Here is a 21,211-nt window from a genome sequence, read left to right on the forward strand (position 1 = left end):
CAAAATATCTTCATTTATAATCCAGTAACAATGCAGCTTATCAATAAGCTCGATGGCCACTCGGGTGGCACCTTCACACTCACGTGGACGTTACAAGGACCATACCTTCTCTCTGGGGGCGGTAAAGACGACCCTACCATTCGGGTGTGGGACGCATCGAAGGGGAACGAGATCTGCTCCTTCCGTGGTCACACTGAACAGATCAACGCCATTTCTGTCAATGTGTCCAACACCGTTATCACTTCCACATCTCGTGACAAAAGTGTCCGCCTCTGGCCGTTCCCGATTCAATCCAATACACTCAAGCTCTCTACCGGCGCGTTTTGTGACACGTTCTCCGTGGATGGCAAGTACGTATTCGGCGTAGGCGATGACCAGAAGATATCACAGTGGTTACTACCTTCGAGACCGATGCTGGTATGTTCCCGTTGATTTCTAATGATTTTATCATCTCATCTCACAAATTTTAGACAAGAGTTCCATTGGATCATGCTATTAGACAGGTATGCTCTCAATATTGACTCTGAGAACGCGATTCGAGCATACCACAGATCAACTTCACCAGCACTATGTCCAAGGCCGCCCTCAATGCGTTTATTTTTGGGGGCTTGTCAGACCTGTTGAAGGCTGTGGAGATATTCACAGAAGCAATAACGGCAGATGTTAAGAACTACATCAACTATGTGCACCGCGCAACTGTTTATATACGCCTATGCAAGTGGGACGCTGCGCTTGAAGATGCAGAGAAGGGGAGTTATACCAACTGATACCGAGTCCCTTGAAGATATACTTACTTGGATTGTGATATAGTCTATCAGCATTCAACGCTCAACGCTAGGCCTTATGTTCAAGAGCATTGCTCTCTATGGAAAGAGGCAGATTAAGGAAGCGAGTAGGGCATTTGATCGCGCGTTACAGTTTGCGACTGGAGATACAACAACCCATCTTCTTCTTTTGGTCAAGGTGGGTTACATTTTTCTTACATGCTCCGTGCTTCATTATGATTTGCAGGCTATTGCAACATTCAATGCACATGAACACGACGAAGCAATCATGTACGTTAAAGACATGGCCGAGGCTTCTTTCAACCATGATGCCGATCTTCTTGTTTGTAATATCGTGCTAGTGAGTATCAACTCTGGCTCGTGGTTTGAATTTGAGATTGATTCTTGCTTCGCGCATCAGACATACTTCTATGCCGAAATGGCACTTGCTGCCTCAGAAAGCAACATTCGCGAGAAGGCCATCGAATACATCACTACCGCTCTCAAAATCGCAACTACCTGTTCCCTTGAGAAGATAGACCTTTCCATATACACAGAATTCGATGTGGTACGTTGATACACAGCACCACCGACTCAAACATGATATTTGTGCTCAACTGCATTTTTTTGCAGATTTTCGGGTGGAACCTCAAGTCATTGTGGCAAAAGATAAACAAGTATCGCTGCCTTATACTCTTCCGGACGTGTAACATTGAAGCGCTCGAGTGCTACCGATTATTGATGGAACCATGTGACAAAACTGAGAGGGAAAGCTTAGTTGCTTGGTTTGCTAGTGAGTCTTTTCAGTCACGTCAACCATGCTACCGTTCTCAACTCTCTTTCACTCAGCTTACAAGGGTGTGGGGTGTATGCCGCATGCAGTTCAGACACATTCAGCGGCAGGTGTAAAGGCGAGCAAGAACGCAGAAGACGAAGCCAAGAAAGCGAGCTTGGAAAGCCAAGTTACCGAAGCAAATGTGGAGAGGAACACAAAGGTGGGAAGCATCGTGGATGATGAGATGCAGGAAAAGATCAAAAAAGCGCTTGACCGTCTTCCAGAGGATCGCAAATGTTCTCAAGGATATGCTTGGGTCCAACATTCGTTTGGGTTCAAGTGCGCAAAGGGCGGACATAGCATTTCTTGGGAGGAATTGGATAAATTGGCTGGTTCGGATAACTAGGACGCTCTTTGTTCTTCTCTTGTTCTTCAAGTCGTAGACCAGTTGACCTCCGAAATATACTCATTTTCAATTCTTATGAATGACTGTATTATTATAAAGAATAACTCACAACCTTCGTTGCGTGACAGGATGATAAAGGCGAGTTGTACATCACATGAGTTGGTTCCGCGGAAGTAATTTGCGTGGCTCTCACATGATGTCCCCGTCGGTGTGCAGTCTTTCCGCACCTCCAAACATGTTGGTATCACACTCATACAAGGTATACGTGCGTACTAATGTACTACATCATTAATTGTACATCATTTATGCTACACCGTGGGCGCAACACCAGCTTGAGGAACAGCGCCAATCAGCGACCAGATTATTAGTAACTGAGCGTCTCCATAATGCCATCCAAAATCCTGACCGCATCCGGCATATTGAACTTCTCAAACTGCAGCCCAGCTGGGACACTACAACAATGAAAATAAAACGTCGTCAGAAACCGAGGAGAGCGGGGATATATAAGAAAAGACACTCACTCCCATCCCGTAATCCTCCTCACAGGCGCCTCCAGCCTCAAAAAAGCCCGCTTCCCGACCTCAGCGGCGATTTCTCCTCCGACGCCACCCGTCATACCCGCTTCGTGCACGATCACGAGCCTCTTCGTCCTGCGCACGCTCTCTACGACTGTTTCGACGTCCCATGGTAATATCGTTCGGAGATCGATGAGTTCGACTTTGGCGTTGCGAAGGGAGGGAGGGATGAGTGGTGCGAGTGAGGGCGGTGGGGAGTTGAGGAGGCGGAGGGCGGATTCGCAGTGGTAGATGGGGGTGCCCCATGTTAGGAGTGTTAGATCGGATCCTGGGATGAGAATTTCGGCGCGGGAGAGGGGGAGGGAGAAGTCATCAATTGGAACTTGTTCGACTGTGGGTGAAATCAATAATGCATACAGGGAGGTTGGGAAGGAGAACGTACCTGCAGAACGATAGAGGATTTTGGGCTCCATGAATATGACTGGGTTGGGATCGCGGATGGCTGAGAGTAGAAGACCTTTACATTGGATTGGGGAGCGGGGGATTACGACCTAGTGGTTCATGAGTTCATTTAGAGATTCATCGTGGAATCAGCAGTATGAACACACCTTGAGACCAGATGCGCCCATGAAGAACCCTTCAGGGCTCTGTGAATGGTATAGCCCACCATGACCCACGGCCATGGTTGGCGTACGCACGGTTAGCCCGCCGATAGAGAAATGTCCACCTGAACGGTAGCGAAACTTTGCGGCTTCGTTCACGAGCTAAGTTGAAGGTCGATTTTGAAGTCTAAGATTCGGATAAAGTGGAACGAACCTGATCAAATGCGGGGAATATATAGTCAGCGAACTGAATTTCTGCAATTGCAGTATGCCCCATGGATGCGAGGCCAATGCCAAAACCCGCGATACCTTGTTCTGTCAATGGGGTATTGAAGACGCGTTCGCGACCTGCAGCACGATCAGTTATAGACACGACGTATATGATTAAAACGTACCGAATTCTTCTGCTAGGCCCTGTTCGATGAGTGAGGACAAATGATGTATGAAGACATGGCAATGCATACCATTGTACACCTAAACACCCCGCCAAATGCTATATCCTCACCAAATATGACGGCAGTATCATCCTTTGAAAGTGCAATACTGAGACTGTCAGCAGACCTTCTGGGTAGAAAGAAATGGGTTACCTGAGGGCGTCCCGCACAGCTTGGTAGAGGTTCATCTTGCGCGTCTCGCGGCCGCCGATAATGTTACGGTCAGATTCCTCATCTTGCCATGATATACCTGGTGTTCTGAGAGCAGATTCTCGTGTGATGCGGAAAAGCTGAGAGGATGCGACAGATGAAGAATGACCGCCCGCAGGTGGGGGCTCGATGGCAGTGGTGCTCGCTGTCGTCTGCCATCGACGGGACTTGTTCCGGGTGAGTGACACGGTCACCTGGTGGTTGGTTGAAAGAGAGACTTACGAGTGCAGGAAATTTAGAGCGCAGACGACGGGCGAGCATTGGAAAATCAAATAGGTGTTAGGACAAGGATAGGGAGAAGACAAGATCCGTCAAGCAAGGCAATGAGGATGTTATGTTCCATTCTGCATTGAACCGAAAGTCTAATAATTGATCGTAATTGAATGACTTTGGATACCAAATGGGATTGTCGGGCCGGATCTATGCCGCAGCATGATATCTCTTTCAGAATCATGATACACTCATGACTTTTAGTTTTTAGCTTCAAGGCTGATCTTAATTTAAACCAAGAGTTCGGATTCGCGAAGTTAGTAGGATCACACCGTGGTCTAGAGGAGGAGCAAGTTCAAATATATGACCGTCGCATGACTTGTTAAGCGGCGTAGGAATTTCTCAAGGTCATACCCAATGCAGATTAAGCTTACTGTTGCTAACACCTTCTCATCAGCAGCATGGAGAGCGACAGTGCATTCGTGGCTCCTGAGGGCGTTTACTCTGTCACTGAGGAACATAAACCTCTTCCAGTTCCCATTCACTCTTCTACAGCAGCACAACCCATCTACCAAACTCGCCTTTCATCCGTCACAGTCCGCTTTCCGCCAAAGCACTCAGTTTCCCCAGGTCTCGCCCAGTTTCTTGGTGCAAATCTAACAAAGGATCTCAAAAAAGACAAGGAAAAAGAGCGGGAGAAAGAGAAAGAGGCCGTCGTAAAGGAGCGCCCCTTGCTGGAGGAGCGGAGCATGTCATCCGGCAGTACCCCAGAAGACAGCTTTTCATCTCCAGATGTAGTAGCTACCCCAGACCTCTCAGCAGAACCTCAGCAGTACAAGCTCTTCTCCCACCCTTCCGTCTCAGTAGGTAAAAAGAAATCGAATATATCACGACCAAAACACAACATGCGCACCACATCATCCACATTCATCACACGTCTTCAAAGCACTGAAGGTCTCAGCAAGACACTCGCAGCAAAACAAGGCGATGTCACATTCTTGTTCTATAATACTGGAAAGGCTTTCTTGTGGATCGAGGTGGGGTCAAAAACCAAGGTCCGTCATCTAGTCCTTGGCCGCGCAAATCGCTGCATGATTCTACCAGGAACCACTAACAAGGATTAGCTTCTCTGCATACCCAACTTGTCACGACGTAAACCCTTCCACCGCATCCTCAGAACGATTAGATGTTATCATAGGATTTAGCACAGGCGACCTCGTATGGTTCGGTATGCACCTCATACCACGCCTGTTCTTCTGCTCACAGCGATTAATCAGACCCAATATCAAGTCGCTACTGCCGCCTCAACAAACAGGTAGTCAACCCCACTTCTATTGTAAACATATCTCACAACAAAGCAATAGGGCACTATTTCCGCCTCCTTATGTACAGCCGTCCGTTGGGTTCCATCCTCTCCAACCCTCTTTCTCGTCTCCCACGCAGATGGAACCATAATCGTTTACGACAAAGAACGCGAAGACGGCATATTCACTGCCACCATTCCAAATGGACTCACAAATACCCCACATATAACCATCAACGCACATCATGCATCTCCTGTAAGTGATGAATGGGACCCCCTATCAACGATATTTGTCACACCTCCGCCGTGGCATCCAGAAGCAATCGGGAAGGGAGAGAAGGGCGTGGTCGTAAAGAACCCTGTAAGCCATTGGCGTCTATGTCGCCGTGGTGTTGTCGGTCAGTGAAGCCTCTTTAATACTCGCATTGGGAGCTCATCCTGGCTAGACTTCGTGTTCTCCCCTGATAATAAATATGTAGCTGCCATCTCAGACGATGGGTGTCTGAGGGTGATCGACCCACTTGCAGAGCAGTATGTCGTCTCCTCCGATCGCTGAACAGACTTTAATCTTTAATTCAGGCTGGTTGACTGCTATGCATCCTATTTCGGTTCAATGACATGCGTTGCATGGTCTCCTGATGGGCGTTTCATCCTCGTGTGTTTCACTCCAAGTTTCCAATTCAATGAACTCATCCTTGATTGTTTACCCTCAACTAGACCGGCGGCCAAGACGACCTGCTCACCATTTTCTCCCCCTGGGAACAACGGGTCGTCGCACGATGTCAAGGACACTCCTCATTCGTCTCAGCCGTTGCTTTCGACGAGCTCCGCTGCGATGGGCGGACATACCGCTTTGGTAGCGTAGGAGAGGACAACAAACTCATTCTCGTGCGCTTTTTATTGCACTTAGAAATGACTGTTCACTCAACTAATCTGACAGTGGGACTTTTCCTCTGGCGCTCTTCATCGCCCCAAACTCCTCGGAGCACACCATCCGCGCCCATCGGTGTCATCTAGTATCTCGCTCGCTCACCGACGCGGAACGGGGTCGACGATTCAACTATCTGCACCACGGTATCATCCTGCGCCTTCGAGGAATGAAGTGTCGACTGTACAACCTGTATTGGTCAGTTTTCTTTCTTTCTTCCGTTTTTCTACACGGCTTTCCCATTGTGAAGGCAACTGGTTGACTTATAACGTACAACAGGTGAAACAACTCGACGCCGACCTCCTCACATCCCTCGCCTTCCTCCCGCGCGCGCTCATAACAGCGTCAAAAGCAGGCCACGTCCGAGTATGGGTGCGGCCATTGGTCATGGCTAATCCTAGCACTAGGAGAAGACATACGCGTGGGACGTTGTCTGTAACAGATTTTCGGGGGGTAGTTCATTGAGTCGGGTTCTTAGTGATTCGATCCGAGTCTGCGGTGATTGAACTTCGTAGTGACGACAACTTTGTAGTGGTCCAACTTCGGCGTCGTTGGGAAGCGGAGATGAGCGACAAGGATCTAACTTATTTGTGGATTATGTATATCTCAGCGTAAATTCCGCATGCACACGTACCAAGATTTATCGATACCGCCCATAATTTTATCGTTGTTCTCTGCTCTGACGCATGTGGCGTATCAAGCATCGCTCGACCTCTCCTCAAAATCATCCGTCATATCATTCGCATCCTCCGCTTCACTCGCTGTCCCTGTCTCACCCTCATCATCCAGATCTTCCATGCTTGCGTCCAGATCTGCTCCTGAATCGTCGTTCTCCTCGCCATCCTCGTTAATAGAAGGGCCGCCGCCTGATTGGCCGGTATCAGAACCATCGGAATCGTCTTCTGCCTACAAGACAACATAAGAAAAACAAGCTCAAAACAAAACACGAAAAACCACGCACCTCGTTCTTCTCTTCCAATTGCGTCGTACTCCGCCCAATAGGAACGAGCCACTGGAACCCTCGATTCCTTATCCCCAAGTTCTATTCCAGTCGATCACGCGTCGATATAATAAGATATAATTTGCGTGGAGTATTAGTAGGGAATCGCATCGCAGGAACGACTTTAGGAGGGGGCACGTACGGAATCTTCAAGTTCATTCTCCTCGTCTGAAAGATCGTCAATTTCGCGTTGAAGATCGCGTCGGGTGTCCATGCGCCCGGGGTAGCGATCGAGTTTGGGGAGTGGTGTTGGGTTTACTTGGGGTGCGCGCGGGAGGACGAGGGGGATGATTGGAGGGCGGGGAACGAGTGTTGGGGATGTGATGGGCATTTTGATGGTGGTGGTGCGTGACAAATTTTGGATTACGTATTTTGGTCCGTCGGAGTGTTCAATTGCGGGCCCATAGCGGGGTATAAGCAGGCACTCATGCATCACCACAGCGAGCACTGAGTACTGAGCAGTGAAGCTGATCTCTGCCAGGTTGCGACTGGATCAGTACATGTGCCTCGCTGTAGGTGTTTATCCTTACACCCGAAAAGTTCTTGCTCACAGCGTGGTAGTATCTGCCATCCGTGCCACTGTCACGTTGGCTAATCCTCGGACACTCCAAGTTTGTTTTCTGTAATGAGCTATCAATGATAAAAGAGTCTATGACAGTGGGTGTTTTGCCCGCATCCCAGCGCTCCTTGTATAACTGATGCCTGCCAAGACTCTCAGGCTCAGGTTTGTATCGACCCTTTTCAGGTCTGACCCGAGGTGCATCTCAAGTTGTGGCAGGAACGGCATCTGCCTCCCCAATTCCTGATTTTAGTTGATGTGGTTTAGCTATATCTCTATCGCCCCGGAGAACTTCTTTGCACCTTTCACGTATCAAAGAGTCACCGCATCTGTCGGCTGCGTTTCGTTCGCATCGTCGTCGATAGGTCTGGATTTTCCTACTCTATGCCATAAGTCCGCTCTAGGTTGCCTCATAATGATGTGGACTGCGGCTACGATAACGACATTGTCAGCTGTCTGATTCCATCCGTGTCAACGGTACATTTTGCCCGGCTCGGATGCACGTCGCGATCACATGACCCAGAAACACCGCGACACTATGTAGCAACAAACCGGCCTTCTCGCACACGTCATACCATCTTATTTAGGGAGACGACCCATATTATCAGCCTGGAACGCGCATACACATTCATCACTGTGAGTATGTTTTTGCAGGTGTACACAAAGATCTGCGCTTTTAAAACATCTGGTTTCCAGGCTCATCGAACTGCACTATACCTGAGTGCCTAACACCACTGCACATCATCGTCGGCATCATACGACTCAGCACGTGTTAAAGTCGACACTCATAGCCAGTGCATAAGGCCATGAAGGAGTAAGCCAATTGTGATTCATGATTGCTACAGATACATCGCCTGACGGCAAGTCGCGGAGATTTGACAAGATCTTGTCCGGTTTCCGCACATCGTATGGTATTTTCCCAGAGTCGTCATTTTATCCCTGGAGTAATGCGTAATTGGATATGACAATATCCGTTTCTTCCTGTCTGTAGGGTTGGTGCAGGGAGCCTTATTTAAACAACTTAAATGGACTTTCGATGAGGTCCATCCTAACTCCTCTAATCGATCATGCCACAGCTCCCTGACCTGCGCATTTCTGATACCATGTCGCTCACCCTCGATGTCGCGGCTTGTGTTGGGGTATTAGGAACGATTGTTTGGGTTTACCTTCGTAAATCAGATAGCCGCCTTCCTCTCCCACCTTCTCCTCCAACTTGGAGACTTCAGGGACACTTCCTGCCCCCTCGCGAGTGAAGTTTCATATCTGCGACCTCATCTATAGAATCTAATTGTATCACATTTCTGATCAGGCCATTTCTTGCTGTGGCGCGGTGGATTGACGAGTATGGCCCTCTGATCACTATCCGTTCAGGAATGCAGAATGTCGTGATCATCGGCCGCTACAAAGTTAGTGCCCTTTATGATAAGTTAGTATCTCCAAACTCAACACTTCCTGACAGGCCGCAGTGGATATAATGGAGAAGCAGGGTAGAACGCTAGCTGATCGACCTCGCCTCGTTGCTGCTGGAGACATTCTTTCACGTGGACTGAGCCTCGGTTTCTGCCATGTTGGGGACAGGCTGCGTCGGATGCGTAGGTTCGTCGTCGCTATACTGTGAAGGCTCAATCAGCTCTTATGTTTCTTCTTGATGCGACGCAGAGTACTCCATACGCATCTCCAGCCAAAATCAGCCGACGAGTATCAACCTCTGCAGATGTCGCAAGCGAGAAGCCTAATTCTCAACATTCTTGACGATCCAAGCAACTTTCAGAACCATGCGACCACGTAAGCGGTTTTCTACGTGTTGGCGCCGGGGTCTCGTAGTATGTTACTTACGGGCTCTTGGAAGTTATGCCGCAGCGACGATACTGAAAGCTGCATATGGGAAGACCTCGCCGACATCAGCAACTGACCTCGAGGTTAGGGAGGCTCGTCACCTTATGTCCCGAATTCGTACAGTCGTGCGCCCCGGCGCTTATTGGGTAGAATCGATACCATGGCTCAAATTCCTTCCTTGGTATGCGCCAGAATTAAGAGATGACTATAAGAGGGCCACGCGACTCTACACAGACCAGCTGAATCGTGTAAAACTGCAAATGGTAGGTATTGCCTTGCCTGTGTTTACGTGATGTCTGAGTTGTTCCACAGCAGAGGAATGAAGATATTGGCCCTTCGTTTTCCAAATACCTTCTAGAAAATGGACATCTCTACGACTTGACAGAGATGGAGATGGCGTATCTTGCTGGCTCCTTTTTTGGAGCTGGAACCGAAACAGTAAGTCGTCTTTCTGTTTTTTTTGACGATTATATACCTGAGGTGGGGCAACAGACTGCTACAGCGATATGCACGGTGCTAATGGCGGCTGCACATTTCCCTGAAGAGCAAGCTAAAGTGCAGGCCGAGCTTGATGCAGTCATCGGAAGAGAGCGAGGTAGCTTGATCGTGCACTGTAGTTCTGTCCAATCATTCATTTTTCGCCAAAGCACCGACCTTCGCCGATAAGCCATCCCTTCCTCGTCTGGAGGCCTTTATATCTGAGGCTTTGAGATGGAGACCGTTGGTTCCTTTTGGTGAGTTTCTCGATGGTCACTCCTGTGCGGACGTTCACATAATCCATCCCACAGGATTCCCTCACCGAACTACTGAAGATGTCATTTGGGCAAGTCCTTTTGAATCATTTGTCGTGAGAGGATAATCTTACATCTGTCGGCAGGAAAACTATTGCATTCCCGCTGGAACTACGGTGTTCGGCAACCATTGGTAAGTCTATGTCCTTCAAAGTATCACATCGAATTGTCACCGTCTCAGGTCCATCTCTCGAGATCCAGAAGTCTATCCTGAGCCTGATGCGTTCAAGCCCCAGCGCTGGATTGACGGTCAAGGTCGCTTGAGAGACGATCTCGCATTCTTTGTATATGGGTTTGGTCGGCGGTAAGCACTGTCCTATGGGATGCACTTTCTTTGATTGTTCTTCTTTCCAGGGTATGCCCTGGTCAACACGTTGCGAACAGGTCATTCTTTCCACCCACATAATTTCCTTTATCTCATCTGAAACGTTACAGATCGGTGTTTATAAATTCGCTTCTTATTCTTTGGGCCTTTCAGCTCAGTCTTGATGCTACGAAGCCACAGGATGATATGGGGTTCATGAACACGTTTATGCCAAACGTTAAATGCGCTATTGAATTTCAGGCGAGGATTCCAGAAGTGGAGCTTAGGCGTATGATGCAGAATTATCCCAGGGCTGGGTGAGAAGCCTTGACGTCTTGGTAGGATTTTCAATTTATTAGAAAGAGGTTATAGAAACAGTCTCGACGTCTGGAGAAGAATTGCTGAGGCGTGCAGCCCATACTGTTATATAGATATATCCTAACTGGACTATAATCCAAAAAATCAGATACACCTTCTGGTATTGTCATCCATTGTCCAACTAGATGTATCTCATGTGAGAATCTTCCTAGGCTTCGTTCTAGGGGGGTTTAAACGTTGAATGCCCTAGATGAACATTCGCCAGCTCACCCCCCATTTGCATCCAGTGATCGCCTGCTGGCTCCCTTCTTCTCCCTTCTTCTTCTCCCAGGTGGACAGGATCTCAACAAGTGATCTTCTTAGATTTGTGACTGTGCGCTTATCTCCATGTCTGGGCACCTAGGCACTCGTGACTTGGACAACTCACCAATACTATCCAACAGATGAGGCTCACAAGTGACCTTTTAAGTGTTTGATGCACCCTCATTTATGGTTTGATACTGATCTCAGCGTCTCGTAGACGTACGACACCATTCCTTGATGCAGGAGCCAAGTTCTTTTACTCAGCGAGTTTGTACATCAAAGCAGGAGTTTGCACCTGCAGGTGAGTAGTCATAATACTTTGTGTGGAATAACACTCACTGTTCTCATTTTGGTTGGTCTGCGGTTTACATAATGATGTGGGCAGCGCTGCGGCTATGATAACGAATGGTCAGCTGTCTGATCCCATCCGTGTCATCGGTACACTGAAGTTCCTCGGCTCGGATGCACGTCGCAATCACATGACCCAGAAACACCGCGACACTATGTAGCAACGAACCGACCTTCTCGCGTACGTTATACCACCTTATGTAGGATCCAAGACGACTTCATAATCCATATTATCAGCCTGGAACGTGCATACACATTCATGACTGTGAGCATGTTTTTTAGGTGTAGACAAAGATCTCCAGTTTTAAAACGTCTGGTTTCCAGGCTCATCGAACTGCACTATACCTGAGTGCCTAACACCACCGCACATCATCGTCGGCATCATACGACTCAGCACGTGTTAAAGTCGATACTCATAGCCGGTGCACAAGGCTATGAAGGGGGTAAGTCATGATTGCTACCGATACTTCGTTGACGGCAAGTCGCGAAGAATGGACAAGATCTTGTGCGGTCTCCACACATTATATGTCCGCTTATGGTATTTTCCCAGAGCCATCATTTTATCTCTGGAGTAATGCGTAATTGGATATGACAGTACAGGTCTGTTCCTGTCCGTAGGGTTGGTGCAGGGAACCTTATTTAAACAACTGAAATGCACTTTCGATGAGGTCCGTCCTAACTCCTCCAATGCTACAGCTCCCTAACCTACGCATTACTGATAACACGTCGCTCACCCTCGATGTTGTGGCTTGTGTTGGAGTAATAGGAACGATTGTTTGGGTTTACCTTCGTAAATCAGATAGCCGCCTTCCTCTCCCGCCTTCCCCTCCAACTTGGAGACTTCAGGGACACTTACTGCCCCCTCGCGAGTAAAGTTTCATATCTGCGACCTCATCTTTATGATCTAATTGAATCACATTCTGATCAGCCCATCTCTTACTTTGGCGCAGTGGATTGACCAGTATGGCCCTCTGATTACCATCCGGTCAGGAATACAGAACACGGTGATTATCGGCCGCCACAAAGTTGGTCCCTTTATGATAAGTCAGCAACTCCAAACTCAACACTCCGTGACAGGCCGCAGTGGATATAATGGAGAAGCAGGGTAGAGCGCTAGCTGATCGACCTCGCCTCGTTGCTGCTGGAGAAATTCTCACACGCGGACAGAGCCTCGTTTTCATACATGTTGGGGACAGGCTGCGTCGGATGCGTAGGTTCGTCGTCGCTATACTGTGAAGGCTCAATCAACTCTTATGTTTCTTCTTGATGCGACGCAGAGTACTCCATATGCATCTCCAGCCCAAATCAGCCGAGACGTATGAACCTCTGCAGATGTCGCAAGCGAGAAGCCTAATCCTCAACATTCTTGACGATCCAAGCAACTTTCAGAACCATGCGATAAGGTAAGTGGTTTCTCACCTGGGTCTCGTAGTATGTTACTTACGGGCTCTTGGAAGTTATGCCGCAGCGACGATCTTGCAAGTTGCATATGGGAAGACCTCGCTGACATCGGCAACTGACCCTGAAGTTAAGGAGGCTCGCCACCTCATATCCCGACTTCGTACAGTCCTGCGCCCCGGTGCTTACTGTGTAGAATCGATACCGTGGCTCAAATTCCTTCCTTGGTATGCGCCAGAATTAAGAGACGACTATAAGAGGGCCACACGACTCTACACAGACCAGCTGAATTGTGTAAAACTGCAAATGGTAGGCATTGCCCTGCCTATCTTTATGTGATGTCTGAGTTGTTCCACAGCATAGGAATGAGGACATCGGCCCTTCGTTTTCAAAACATCTTCTAGAAAATGGACATCTCTACGACTTGACAGATATGGAGATGGCATATCTTGCTGGCGGCTTTTTTGGAGCTGGAACCGAAACAGTGAGGCGTCTTTTTGTTTTTTTTGACGATTATATACCTGAGGTGGGGCAACAGACTGCTACAGCGATATGCACGGTGCTAATGGCAGCGGCACATTTCCCTGAAGAGCAAGCTAAAGTGCAGGCCGAGCTTGATGCAGTCATCGGAAGAGGGCGAGGTAGCTTGATTGTGCACTGTAGTTCTGTCCAATCATTCATCTTTGCCAAAGCACCGACCTTCGCCGATAAGCCATCCCTGCCCCATCTGGAGGCCTTCATCTCTGAGGCTTTGAGATGGAGACCGTTGGTTCCTTTTGGTGAGTTTCTCGATGGTCACTCCTGTGCGGACGTTCACATAGTTCATCCCACAGGATTACCTCACCGAACTACTGAAGACGTCATTTGGGCAAGTGTTTTTGAACGATTCGTCGTGAGGATAATCTTACATCTGTCATCTGTCTGCAGGAAAACTATTGCATTCCTGCTGGAACTACGGTGTTCGGCAACCAGTGGTGAGTCTATGTCCTTCAAGGTATCATAAATCAAATTGTCACCGCCTCAGGTCCATCTCTCGAGATCCAGAAGTCTATCCTGATCCTGATGCGTTCAAGCCCCAGCGCTGGATTGACAGCCAAGGTCGCTTGAGAGACGATCTCGCATTCTTTGTATATGGGTTTGGTCGGCGGTAAGCACTGTCCTATGGGATGCACTTTCTTTGATTGTTCTTCGTTCCAGGGTATGCCCAGGTCAACACGTCGCGAACAGGTCATGATTCTCTCTACCCAGATAATTTCCTGAATCTCATGAAATGTCACAGATCGGTGTTCATAAATTCGCTTCTTAGTCTTTGGGCATTTCAGCTCAGTCTGGATCCTACGAAGCCACAGGATGACATGGGGTTCTCAAACACGTTTATGCCAAACGTTCCATGCGCTATTGAATTTCAGGCGAGGGTTCCGGAAGTGGAGCTTAGGCATATGATGCAGAATTATCCTGAGGCTGGGTGAGAACCCTTGACGTCTGGGTAGGATTTCACTTTATTAGAAAGAGGCTATAGAAACAGTCTCGGCGTCTGGAGAAGAATTGCTTAGGTATGGACAGACATGAGAACATTCCAACATCACAATATTTGCAGAAGTGAGATATCACCTGTTTTCACATCCCTCGCCTTCACCCCCCGCGCGCTCATAACAGCATCAAAAGCAGGCGACGTCCGAGTATGAGTACGGCCATTGGTCATGACTAATGCTAGCCCCAGGAGAACGCACAAGCGTGGGACGTTGTCTGTAACAGATTTTCGAGGGGTAGTTCATTGAATCGGGTTTATAGTGGTTCGATCCGAGTCTGCGGTGGTTGAACTTCGTAGTGATGACGACTTCGGCGTCGTTGGAAAGCGGGGATGAGCGGTAAGGATCTAACTTATTTGTGCATTATGTCTATCTCAGCGTAAATCTTGCATGCGCACGTACCAAGATTTATCGATACCACCCATAATTTTATCAGTTTTCTCTGCCCTGACTTGACGTGTGTGGTGGATCAAGCATTGCTCGATATCTCCTCAAAATCATCCGTCATATCATTCGCATCCTCCGCTTCACTCGCTGTCCCCGTCTCACCTACATCATCCATATCTTCCATGCTTGCGTCCAGATCTGCTTCCTCGCCATCCTCGTTATTCGAAGGGCCGCCGCCCGACTGGCCGGTACCAGAACCATCGGGATCGTCTTCTGCCCACAAGACAGCATAACCTCAAAACAAAACACGAAAACAACGCACCTCATTCTTCTCCAACTGCGTCGTGTTCCACCCAATAGGAACAAGCCACTGGAACCCTCGATTCCTTATCCCCAAGTTCTATTCCAGTCGACCACGCGTCGATATTGACATGATATAATCAGATATGATTTGCGTGGTGCATTAGTAGGGAATCGCATCGCAGAACGACTTCAGAAGGGGGCACGTACGGAATCTTCAAGTTCGTTCTCCTCGTCTGAGAGATCGTCAATTTCGCGTTGGAGATCGTGTCAGGTGTTCATGCGCCCGGAATAGCGATCGAGTTTGGGAGTAGTGTTGGGTTTACTTGGGGTGCGCGTGGGAGGACGAGGGGGATGATGGGCATTTGGGTGGTCACGGTGGTGGTGGGCGTGGCAAATTTTGGATTACGTGTTTTGGTCCGCCGGACCCCGGGGCCCGTACTAGCAGTTGGTATAAGCTGGCACTCATGCATCCCCACGGTGTTGATAACGTTGATCTCTGCCAGGTTGCAATTGGATCCGTACATGTGCCTTGCTGTACGTGTTTACCCTTACACCCGAAAGTTCTTGCTCACAGTGTGGCAGTATCTTCGTGCCACCGTGGTTGGCTGATCCTCGGAAGTTTTTTTTCTGTAATGCGCTATCAGTGATTCACGAGTTTCGAAAACAGTCAACCTTTTGGAAGGAGTCAACTGTTATTCTGACAGAATATGACAGTGAGTGTTTTGCTCGCATTCCAGCGCTCCTTGTATAACTGATGCTACCAATACTCAGGTTTGTATCGATCCTTTCAGGTCTCGCCCGGGGTGCCATATTAGTGGCAGGAACGGTATCGGCCTTCCCAATTCCTGATTTCAGTTGATCCGGTTTAACCATCTCTGTATCGGCCCGGGGGACTTCTTTGCACCTTCCCATATCAAAGAGTTACCGACGTACCGTATCTGTCGGCTGCGTTCCATTCGCATCGTTGTCGATGGGACTGGATTTTCCTACTCTTCGCCATAAGTCCGTTCTGTTTTTCAAAAAACAAAGTTGGCTCATAATGATGTGGGCTGCGGCTACGATAAAGATATGGTCAGCTATATCATTCCCAGCTCGGACTTTATACGTCGCAATTACATGGCCCAGAAACACCGCGACACTATGCAGGTGCAACGGACCGGCCTAGAATCTCGCGCACGCTATACCATCTTATTTAGGGAGACAACTCGTAATCCATATGATTAGCCTGGAACGTATATATACATTCATGACTGTGAGTGTTTTTGCAGGTGTACACAACGATCTCCGCTTTTAAAACGTCTGGTTTCCACTGGCAGGCTCAGCGAACTGCACTATACCTGAGTGCCCAACTTACGCCACCGCACATCATCGTCGGCATCATACGACTCAGCCCGTGTTAAAGTCGACACTCATAGCTAGTGCACAAGGCCCATATGGCCATTGTGATTCATGATTGCTACCGATGCTTCGCCCGACGGCAGTCGCGAAGATTCGACAAGATCTTGTCCGGTTTCCGCACATCGCATGTTCGCTTATGGCATTTTCCCAGAGCCATCGTTTTATCCCAAACTGTGCAAGTGAAGTGATGCGTAATAGGATATGACAGTACCCGTCTCTTCCTGCCCGTAGGGTCGATGCAGGGTACCTTATTGAAACAACTTAAATGCGCTTTCGATGAGATCCATCCCAACTCCTCCAATCGACCATGCTACAGCTCCCTGACCTGCGCATTTCTGATAACACGTCGCTCACCCTCGATGTTGCGGCTTGTGTTGGAGTAATAGGAACAATTATTTGGGTTTACCTTCGTAAATCAGATAGCCGCCTTCCTCTCCCACCTTCACCTCCAACTTGGAGACTACGGGGACACTTCCTGCCCCCTCGCGAGTGAAGTTTCATATCTGCGACCTCATCTATAGGATCTAATTGTATCACATTTCTGATCAGGCCATTTCTTGCTGTGGCGCGGTGGATTGACGAGTATGGCCCTCTGATCACTATCCGCTCAGGAATGCAGAACATGGTGATTATTGGCCGCTACAAAGTTAGTCCCTTTATGATAAACTAGTGTCTTCAAACTCAACACTCCGTGACAGGCCGCAGTGGATATAATGGAGAAGCAGGGTAGAATGCTAGCTGATCGACCTCGCCTCGTTGCTGCTGGAGAAATTCTTTCACGCGGACTGAGCCTCGGTTTCTGCCATGCTGGGGACAGGCTGCGTCGGATGCGTAGGTTCGTCGTCGCGATACTGTAAAGACTCAAACAGCTCTCATGTTACGTCTCAATGCGATGCAGAGCACTCCATACGCATCTCCAGCCCAAATCAGCCGATGCGTATCAACCTTTGCAGATGTCGCAAGCGAGAAGCCTCATCCTCAACATTCTCGATGATCCAAGCAACTTTCAGAACCATGCGATAACGTAAGCGGTTTCTTATCTGGGTCTCGCATACTATGTCACTTACGGGCTCTTGGAAGTTGTGCTGCATCGACGATTTTGAAAGTTGCATATGGGAAGACCTCACCGACATCGGCAACTGACCATGAAGTTAGGGAGGCTCGCCACCTCATATCCCGATTTCGTACAGTCCTGCGCCCCGGTGCTTACTGGGTAGACTCGATACCTTGGCTCAAATACCTTCCTTGGTATGCACTAGATTTAAAAGACGACTATAAGAGGTCCACACGACTCTACACAGACCAGCTGAATAATGTGAAACTGCAGATGGTAGGCATTGCCTTGCCTATCTTTACGTGATGTCTGAGTTGTTCCACAGCAAAGAAATGAGGACATTGGCCCTTCGTTTTCAAAACACCTGATAGAAAATCGACATCTCTACGACTTGACAGATATGGAGATGGCATATCTTGCTGGCGGATTTTTTGGAGCTGGAACCGAAACAGTGAGGCGTCTTTCTGTTTTTTTTTTTGACGATTATATACCTGAGGTGGGGCAACAGACTGCCACAGCGATATGCACGGTGCTAATGGCAGCGGCACATTTCCCTGAAGAGCAAGCTAAAGTGCAGGCCGAGCTTGATGCAGTCATCGGAAGGGACCGAGGTAGCTTGATTGTGCACTGTAGTTCTATTCAATCACTCATTTTTTTGCCAAAGCACCAACCTTCGCCGATAGACCATCCCTTCCCCGTCTGGAGGCCTTCATCTCTGAGGTTTTGAGATGGAGACCGTTGGCTGCTTTTGGTGAGTTTCTGAAGGGCCGGTCCTGTGCTGACGCTCACGCAGTCCATCCCACAGGATTCTCCCACCGAACTACTGAAGACATCATTTGGGCAAGTGTTTTTGAACGATTCATCGTGAGGATAATCTTACATCTGTCATCTGTCTGCAGGAAAATTATTGCATTCCTGCTGGAACTACGGTAATCGGCAACCACTGGTAAGTCTATGTCCTTCAAGTTATCACTTATCAAATTGTCACCGCCTCAGGGCTATCTCTCGAGATCCAGAAGTCTATCCCGAGCCTGATGCGTTCAAGCCCCAGCGCTGGATTGACAATGAAGGTCGCTTGAGAGACGATCTCACATTCTTTGTATATGGGTTTGGTCGACGGTGAGTACTGTCTTGTGGGATGTACTTTCTTTGATCGTCCTTCCTTCCAGGGTATGCCCAGGTCAACACGTTGCGAACAGGTCACGATTATTTCCACCCACATAGTTTGCTGCATCTCATCTGAAAGTTACAGATCGGTGTTCATAAATTCGCTTCTCATTCTTTGGGCATTTCAGCTCAGTCTGGATCTTACTAAGCCCCAGGATGACATGGGGTTCTCAAACGCGTTCATGCCCAACGTCCCATGCGCTATTGAATTTCAGGCGAGGGTTCCGGAAGTGGAGCTTAGGCGTATGATGCAGAATTATCCTGAGGCTGGGTAAGAAACCTTGAAAGCTTGATGTTTGGGTGGGATTTCAATTTATTGCTAGCATTCAACTTCGACACCATAATTAAATTTCTTTTTCGTATCGGACTCTATACGTAAGGCTCATAGTTTACCAGCGATGACCTCTGGTCGTTGAGATTCATTGGCAATATTACGAAAGCAGGCCTTTGTATTTGCTTTGTATGCTACAAGTGCTTGCCTCTGGATGGTCCCTCTTGTAAAAATAAATTCTGAGTATACATCTAGTACTATAGCTGATTTTTTTGTGCATCAATATTTGATATGTTGTCATCTATCCTTTGCTATGAAATGAAATAGTACTCAAGTCTTTGTGCATGGGTACACTGTGGGCTGACATGGTTGATTGACCCAGGTTATACCCGCATGCTGGTGGGCCCACACCAGGTGGGCCACACCCAACCCATGGATACCAACATTCTCAGGCCTACCCATCCCCACCCAGGTCAGAGCATTGTGGGTACAGGTCACTTGCAAGTGAGTAGATGTATTTTGTGTGTGTACATCCCTCCTGTACTGATGCATCAGGGAAAACCTCCCACAGGAATTTTGAAAATGTGACAAGAATTATGGCAAACTCCCATCAAATTTTTAAAAGTTTTGTGAAAGCTTGTAAGTAGTTGATAAATAGTCACATCCATAACTCAGCCAGTGAATGCACCGAAAAAGATTTTTACAGGACTCTCCTCTTGTTGAACCTGCCATGAGATACATAACCAATTACTAGTGTATCAAAAATGTAAAGTTCATGCAATGCAGAACAGAGACATATTTAAACAGGTAGGAGGCAGAATTTGGAGGTGTCTGCTGCTGGCTAGAGGGCCTTAGCCTCAGCGACAACAAGTAAGTTGAGAAATTGAAAATTGCACCTATTACTCCCACCTTTCCAATTTAGTAAAGCGGTACCTAAGACGTCTGCTCACCCTTATATTAAGTCAAAAAGCATTATTTGTGAGGACCAGCAGTCTAGACCAGCAAATCAAGGTCACTTAGAACATTTAATATTTTAGCCTTGGGTAGCACACAGGAAAGCTGACACAAGCACTATATTTGGTAATAGTGCACCACCACAGGCTGTTGCTGTCAACTTTGTGCTCATCATCACCCACAACGAGCTCAACAATACACTCAATGTTCCTACTTTTTGGCCATTTTCAGCATACTGCTTATTCTTACTATGATGGCATCAACAGCTCGATGTACAAGCAATGTAGTGTATCATCAGCTTCCCAACATGCTTTAACCATGTGTCAGTCACATATCACCACCATCAAGGTACCTTGCCTTCAACCACCATCATCGTCCATCCTGTGTTTCTGATGACAAAAGGCAACTTCAGCACACCTGGTATCTCACAAGCATCACAAATATCTGTTGGAGGGAGGAGAAATAGGGTGGTCCGCAACCAGGACTGTGTCAAATGAGCGGTGGTGGCATCTGCTGAATGAGCAGCCCAGCTTTGAAGTAAGTCTTTTCTTTTCATTTCTATTGCTACCAGCTACTACTATCTACAGGCATGAATCTGCACCAGAGAGAACAGTTTCTTCATGCCAAACATAGTGTCACTGCACCCTTATCTGACTTTGACTATGACAGAATCAACAATGTAATGGATCTTCCAAGTATCATCCCCCCCATTGGTGAGGAAGGTTTTGCAGTTAGTCATGGTGGCAGGGAGATAGAGCTCTATGAGGAACTGGGCCATGCCTTATCATGCCAATGGTGTGTAATTAGCTATTTTTCCTACTACCTTTCTCTGATTGTTACGACTTGGATAGGTTGAGCCTCTCGATGCTGAATGGCAGGTCTCTAAGTGATCTCGCGAAGATGGAAGAACAATGTTCTAGCCTTGGATGAAGCCCAAGGGATCCTCCAACAAGCTTGGTAAGCACGGCAGCTCATCAAGCTGTAAAGCTAATGGATATACAGCTAAGGTAGTGTTGGCTTGCCTTAGAAGTGCGGTCAAGACAGAGGGACTAAGAGTCACTCTGAAGGGATGAACAAGTACTGGGATTGTACTAGTTTCTAGGGAATACCAAGTAGATCAAAGTAAGGAATACAATGATATCTG

The 21,211-nt window shown here is 48.0% G+C and overlaps 7 protein-coding genes across 7 annotated transcripts; 4 read left to right on the forward strand and 3 right to left on the reverse strand.

The window, feature by feature from the left end:
* Nucleotides 1-2,142: 2,142 nt before the first annotated feature.
* On the reverse strand, nt 2,143-4,032 carry F5891DRAFT_1036744 (thiamine diphosphate-binding protein). Its single transcript, XM_041361843.1, has 9 exons — nt 3,929-4,032; nt 3,650-3,873; nt 3,527-3,605; nt 3,458-3,476; nt 3,277-3,410; nt 3,069-3,224; nt 2,903-3,011; nt 2,467-2,851; nt 2,143-2,397 (listed from the first exon to the last, which is right to left on the reverse strand). Exons 1-9 carry the CDS (start codon nt 3,965-3,967, stop codon nt 2,310-2,312), a joined length of 1,233 nt encoding a protein of 410 aa, XP_041225391.1. The 5' UTR covers nt 3,968-4,032; the 3' UTR covers nt 2,143-2,309.
* A 345-nt stretch (nt 4,033-4,377) lies between these two features.
* Nucleotides 4,378-6,612, forward strand: F5891DRAFT_1189277 (WD40 repeat-like protein; the record flags this gene model as incomplete). Its single annotated transcript, XM_041367129.1, has 8 exons — nt 4,378-4,971; nt 5,021-5,144; nt 5,194-5,231; nt 5,281-5,617; nt 5,666-5,750; nt 5,799-5,874; nt 5,937-6,107; nt 6,160-6,612. The coding sequence occupies 8 exons, from the start codon at nt 4,378-4,380 to the stop codon at nt 6,610-6,612; spliced, it is 1,878 nt and encodes a 625-aa protein (XP_041225392.1).
* Nucleotides 6,613-6,843: 231 nt separating this feature from the next.
* On the reverse strand, nt 6,844-7,478 carry F5891DRAFT_980770 (uncharacterized protein; the record flags this gene model as incomplete). Its single annotated transcript, XM_041377038.1, has 3 exons — nt 6,844-7,053; nt 7,109-7,189; nt 7,290-7,478. 3 exons carry the CDS (start codon nt 7,476-7,478, stop codon nt 6,844-6,846), a joined length of 480 nt encoding a protein of 159 aa, XP_041225393.1.
* Nucleotides 7,479-8,773: 1,295 nt separating this feature from the next.
* F5891DRAFT_1189279 (cytochrome P450) lies at nt 8,774-10,958 on the forward strand (the record flags this gene model as incomplete). Its single annotated transcript, XM_041367130.1, has 13 exons — nt 8,774-8,955; nt 9,016-9,112; nt 9,166-9,320; nt 9,366-9,491; nt 9,556-9,805; nt 9,855-9,980; nt 10,035-10,137; nt 10,190-10,276; nt 10,331-10,389; nt 10,420-10,466; nt 10,515-10,637; nt 10,688-10,717; nt 10,769-10,958. The coding sequence occupies 13 exons, from the start codon at nt 8,774-8,776 to the stop codon at nt 10,956-10,958; spliced, it is 1,575 nt and encodes a 524-aa protein (XP_041225394.1).
* A 1,335-nt stretch (nt 10,959-12,293) lies between these two features.
* On the forward strand, nt 12,294-14,473 carry F5891DRAFT_1189280 (cytochrome P450; the record flags this gene model as incomplete). Its single annotated transcript, XM_041367131.1, has 11 exons — nt 12,294-12,475; nt 12,535-12,631; nt 12,684-12,838; nt 12,884-13,009; nt 13,064-13,313; nt 13,363-13,645; nt 13,697-13,783; nt 13,838-13,878; nt 13,932-13,978; nt 14,029-14,144; nt 14,202-14,473. The coding sequence occupies 11 exons, from the start codon at nt 12,294-12,296 to the stop codon at nt 14,471-14,473; spliced, it is 1,656 nt and encodes a 551-aa protein (XP_041225395.1).
* A 529-nt stretch (nt 14,474-15,002) lies between these two features.
* F5891DRAFT_980772 (uncharacterized protein) lies at nt 15,003-16,261 on the reverse strand (the record flags this gene model as incomplete). Its single annotated transcript, XM_041377039.1, has 5 exons — nt 15,003-15,193; nt 15,239-15,320; nt 15,547-15,755; nt 15,796-15,850; nt 16,157-16,261. The coding sequence occupies 5 exons, from the start codon at nt 16,259-16,261 to the stop codon at nt 15,003-15,005; spliced, it is 642 nt and encodes a 213-aa protein (XP_041225396.1).
* A 667-nt stretch (nt 16,262-16,928) lies between these two features.
* Nucleotides 16,929-19,117, forward strand: F5891DRAFT_953116 (cytochrome P450; the record flags this gene model as incomplete). The annotated part of the gene is made up of 13 exons (XM_041375158.1): nt 16,929-17,110; nt 17,171-17,267; nt 17,320-17,456; nt 17,520-17,645; nt 17,702-17,951; nt 18,001-18,126; nt 18,184-18,286; nt 18,340-18,426; nt 18,481-18,521; nt 18,575-18,621; nt 18,672-18,794; nt 18,845-18,874; nt 18,928-19,117. The coding sequence occupies 13 exons, from the start codon at nt 16,929-16,931 to the stop codon at nt 19,115-19,117; spliced, it is 1,539 nt and encodes a 512-aa protein (XP_041225397.1).
* Between the last annotated feature and the right edge of the window lie 2,094 nt (nt 19,118-21,211).

This window comes from Suillus fuscotomentosus, assembly GCF_016647785.1.
Source record: "Suillus fuscotomentosus strain FC203 chromosome Unknown F5891scaffold_30, whole genome shotgun sequence".
Taxonomy (NCBI): domain Eukaryota; kingdom Fungi; phylum Basidiomycota; class Agaricomycetes; order Boletales; family Suillaceae; genus Suillus; species Suillus fuscotomentosus.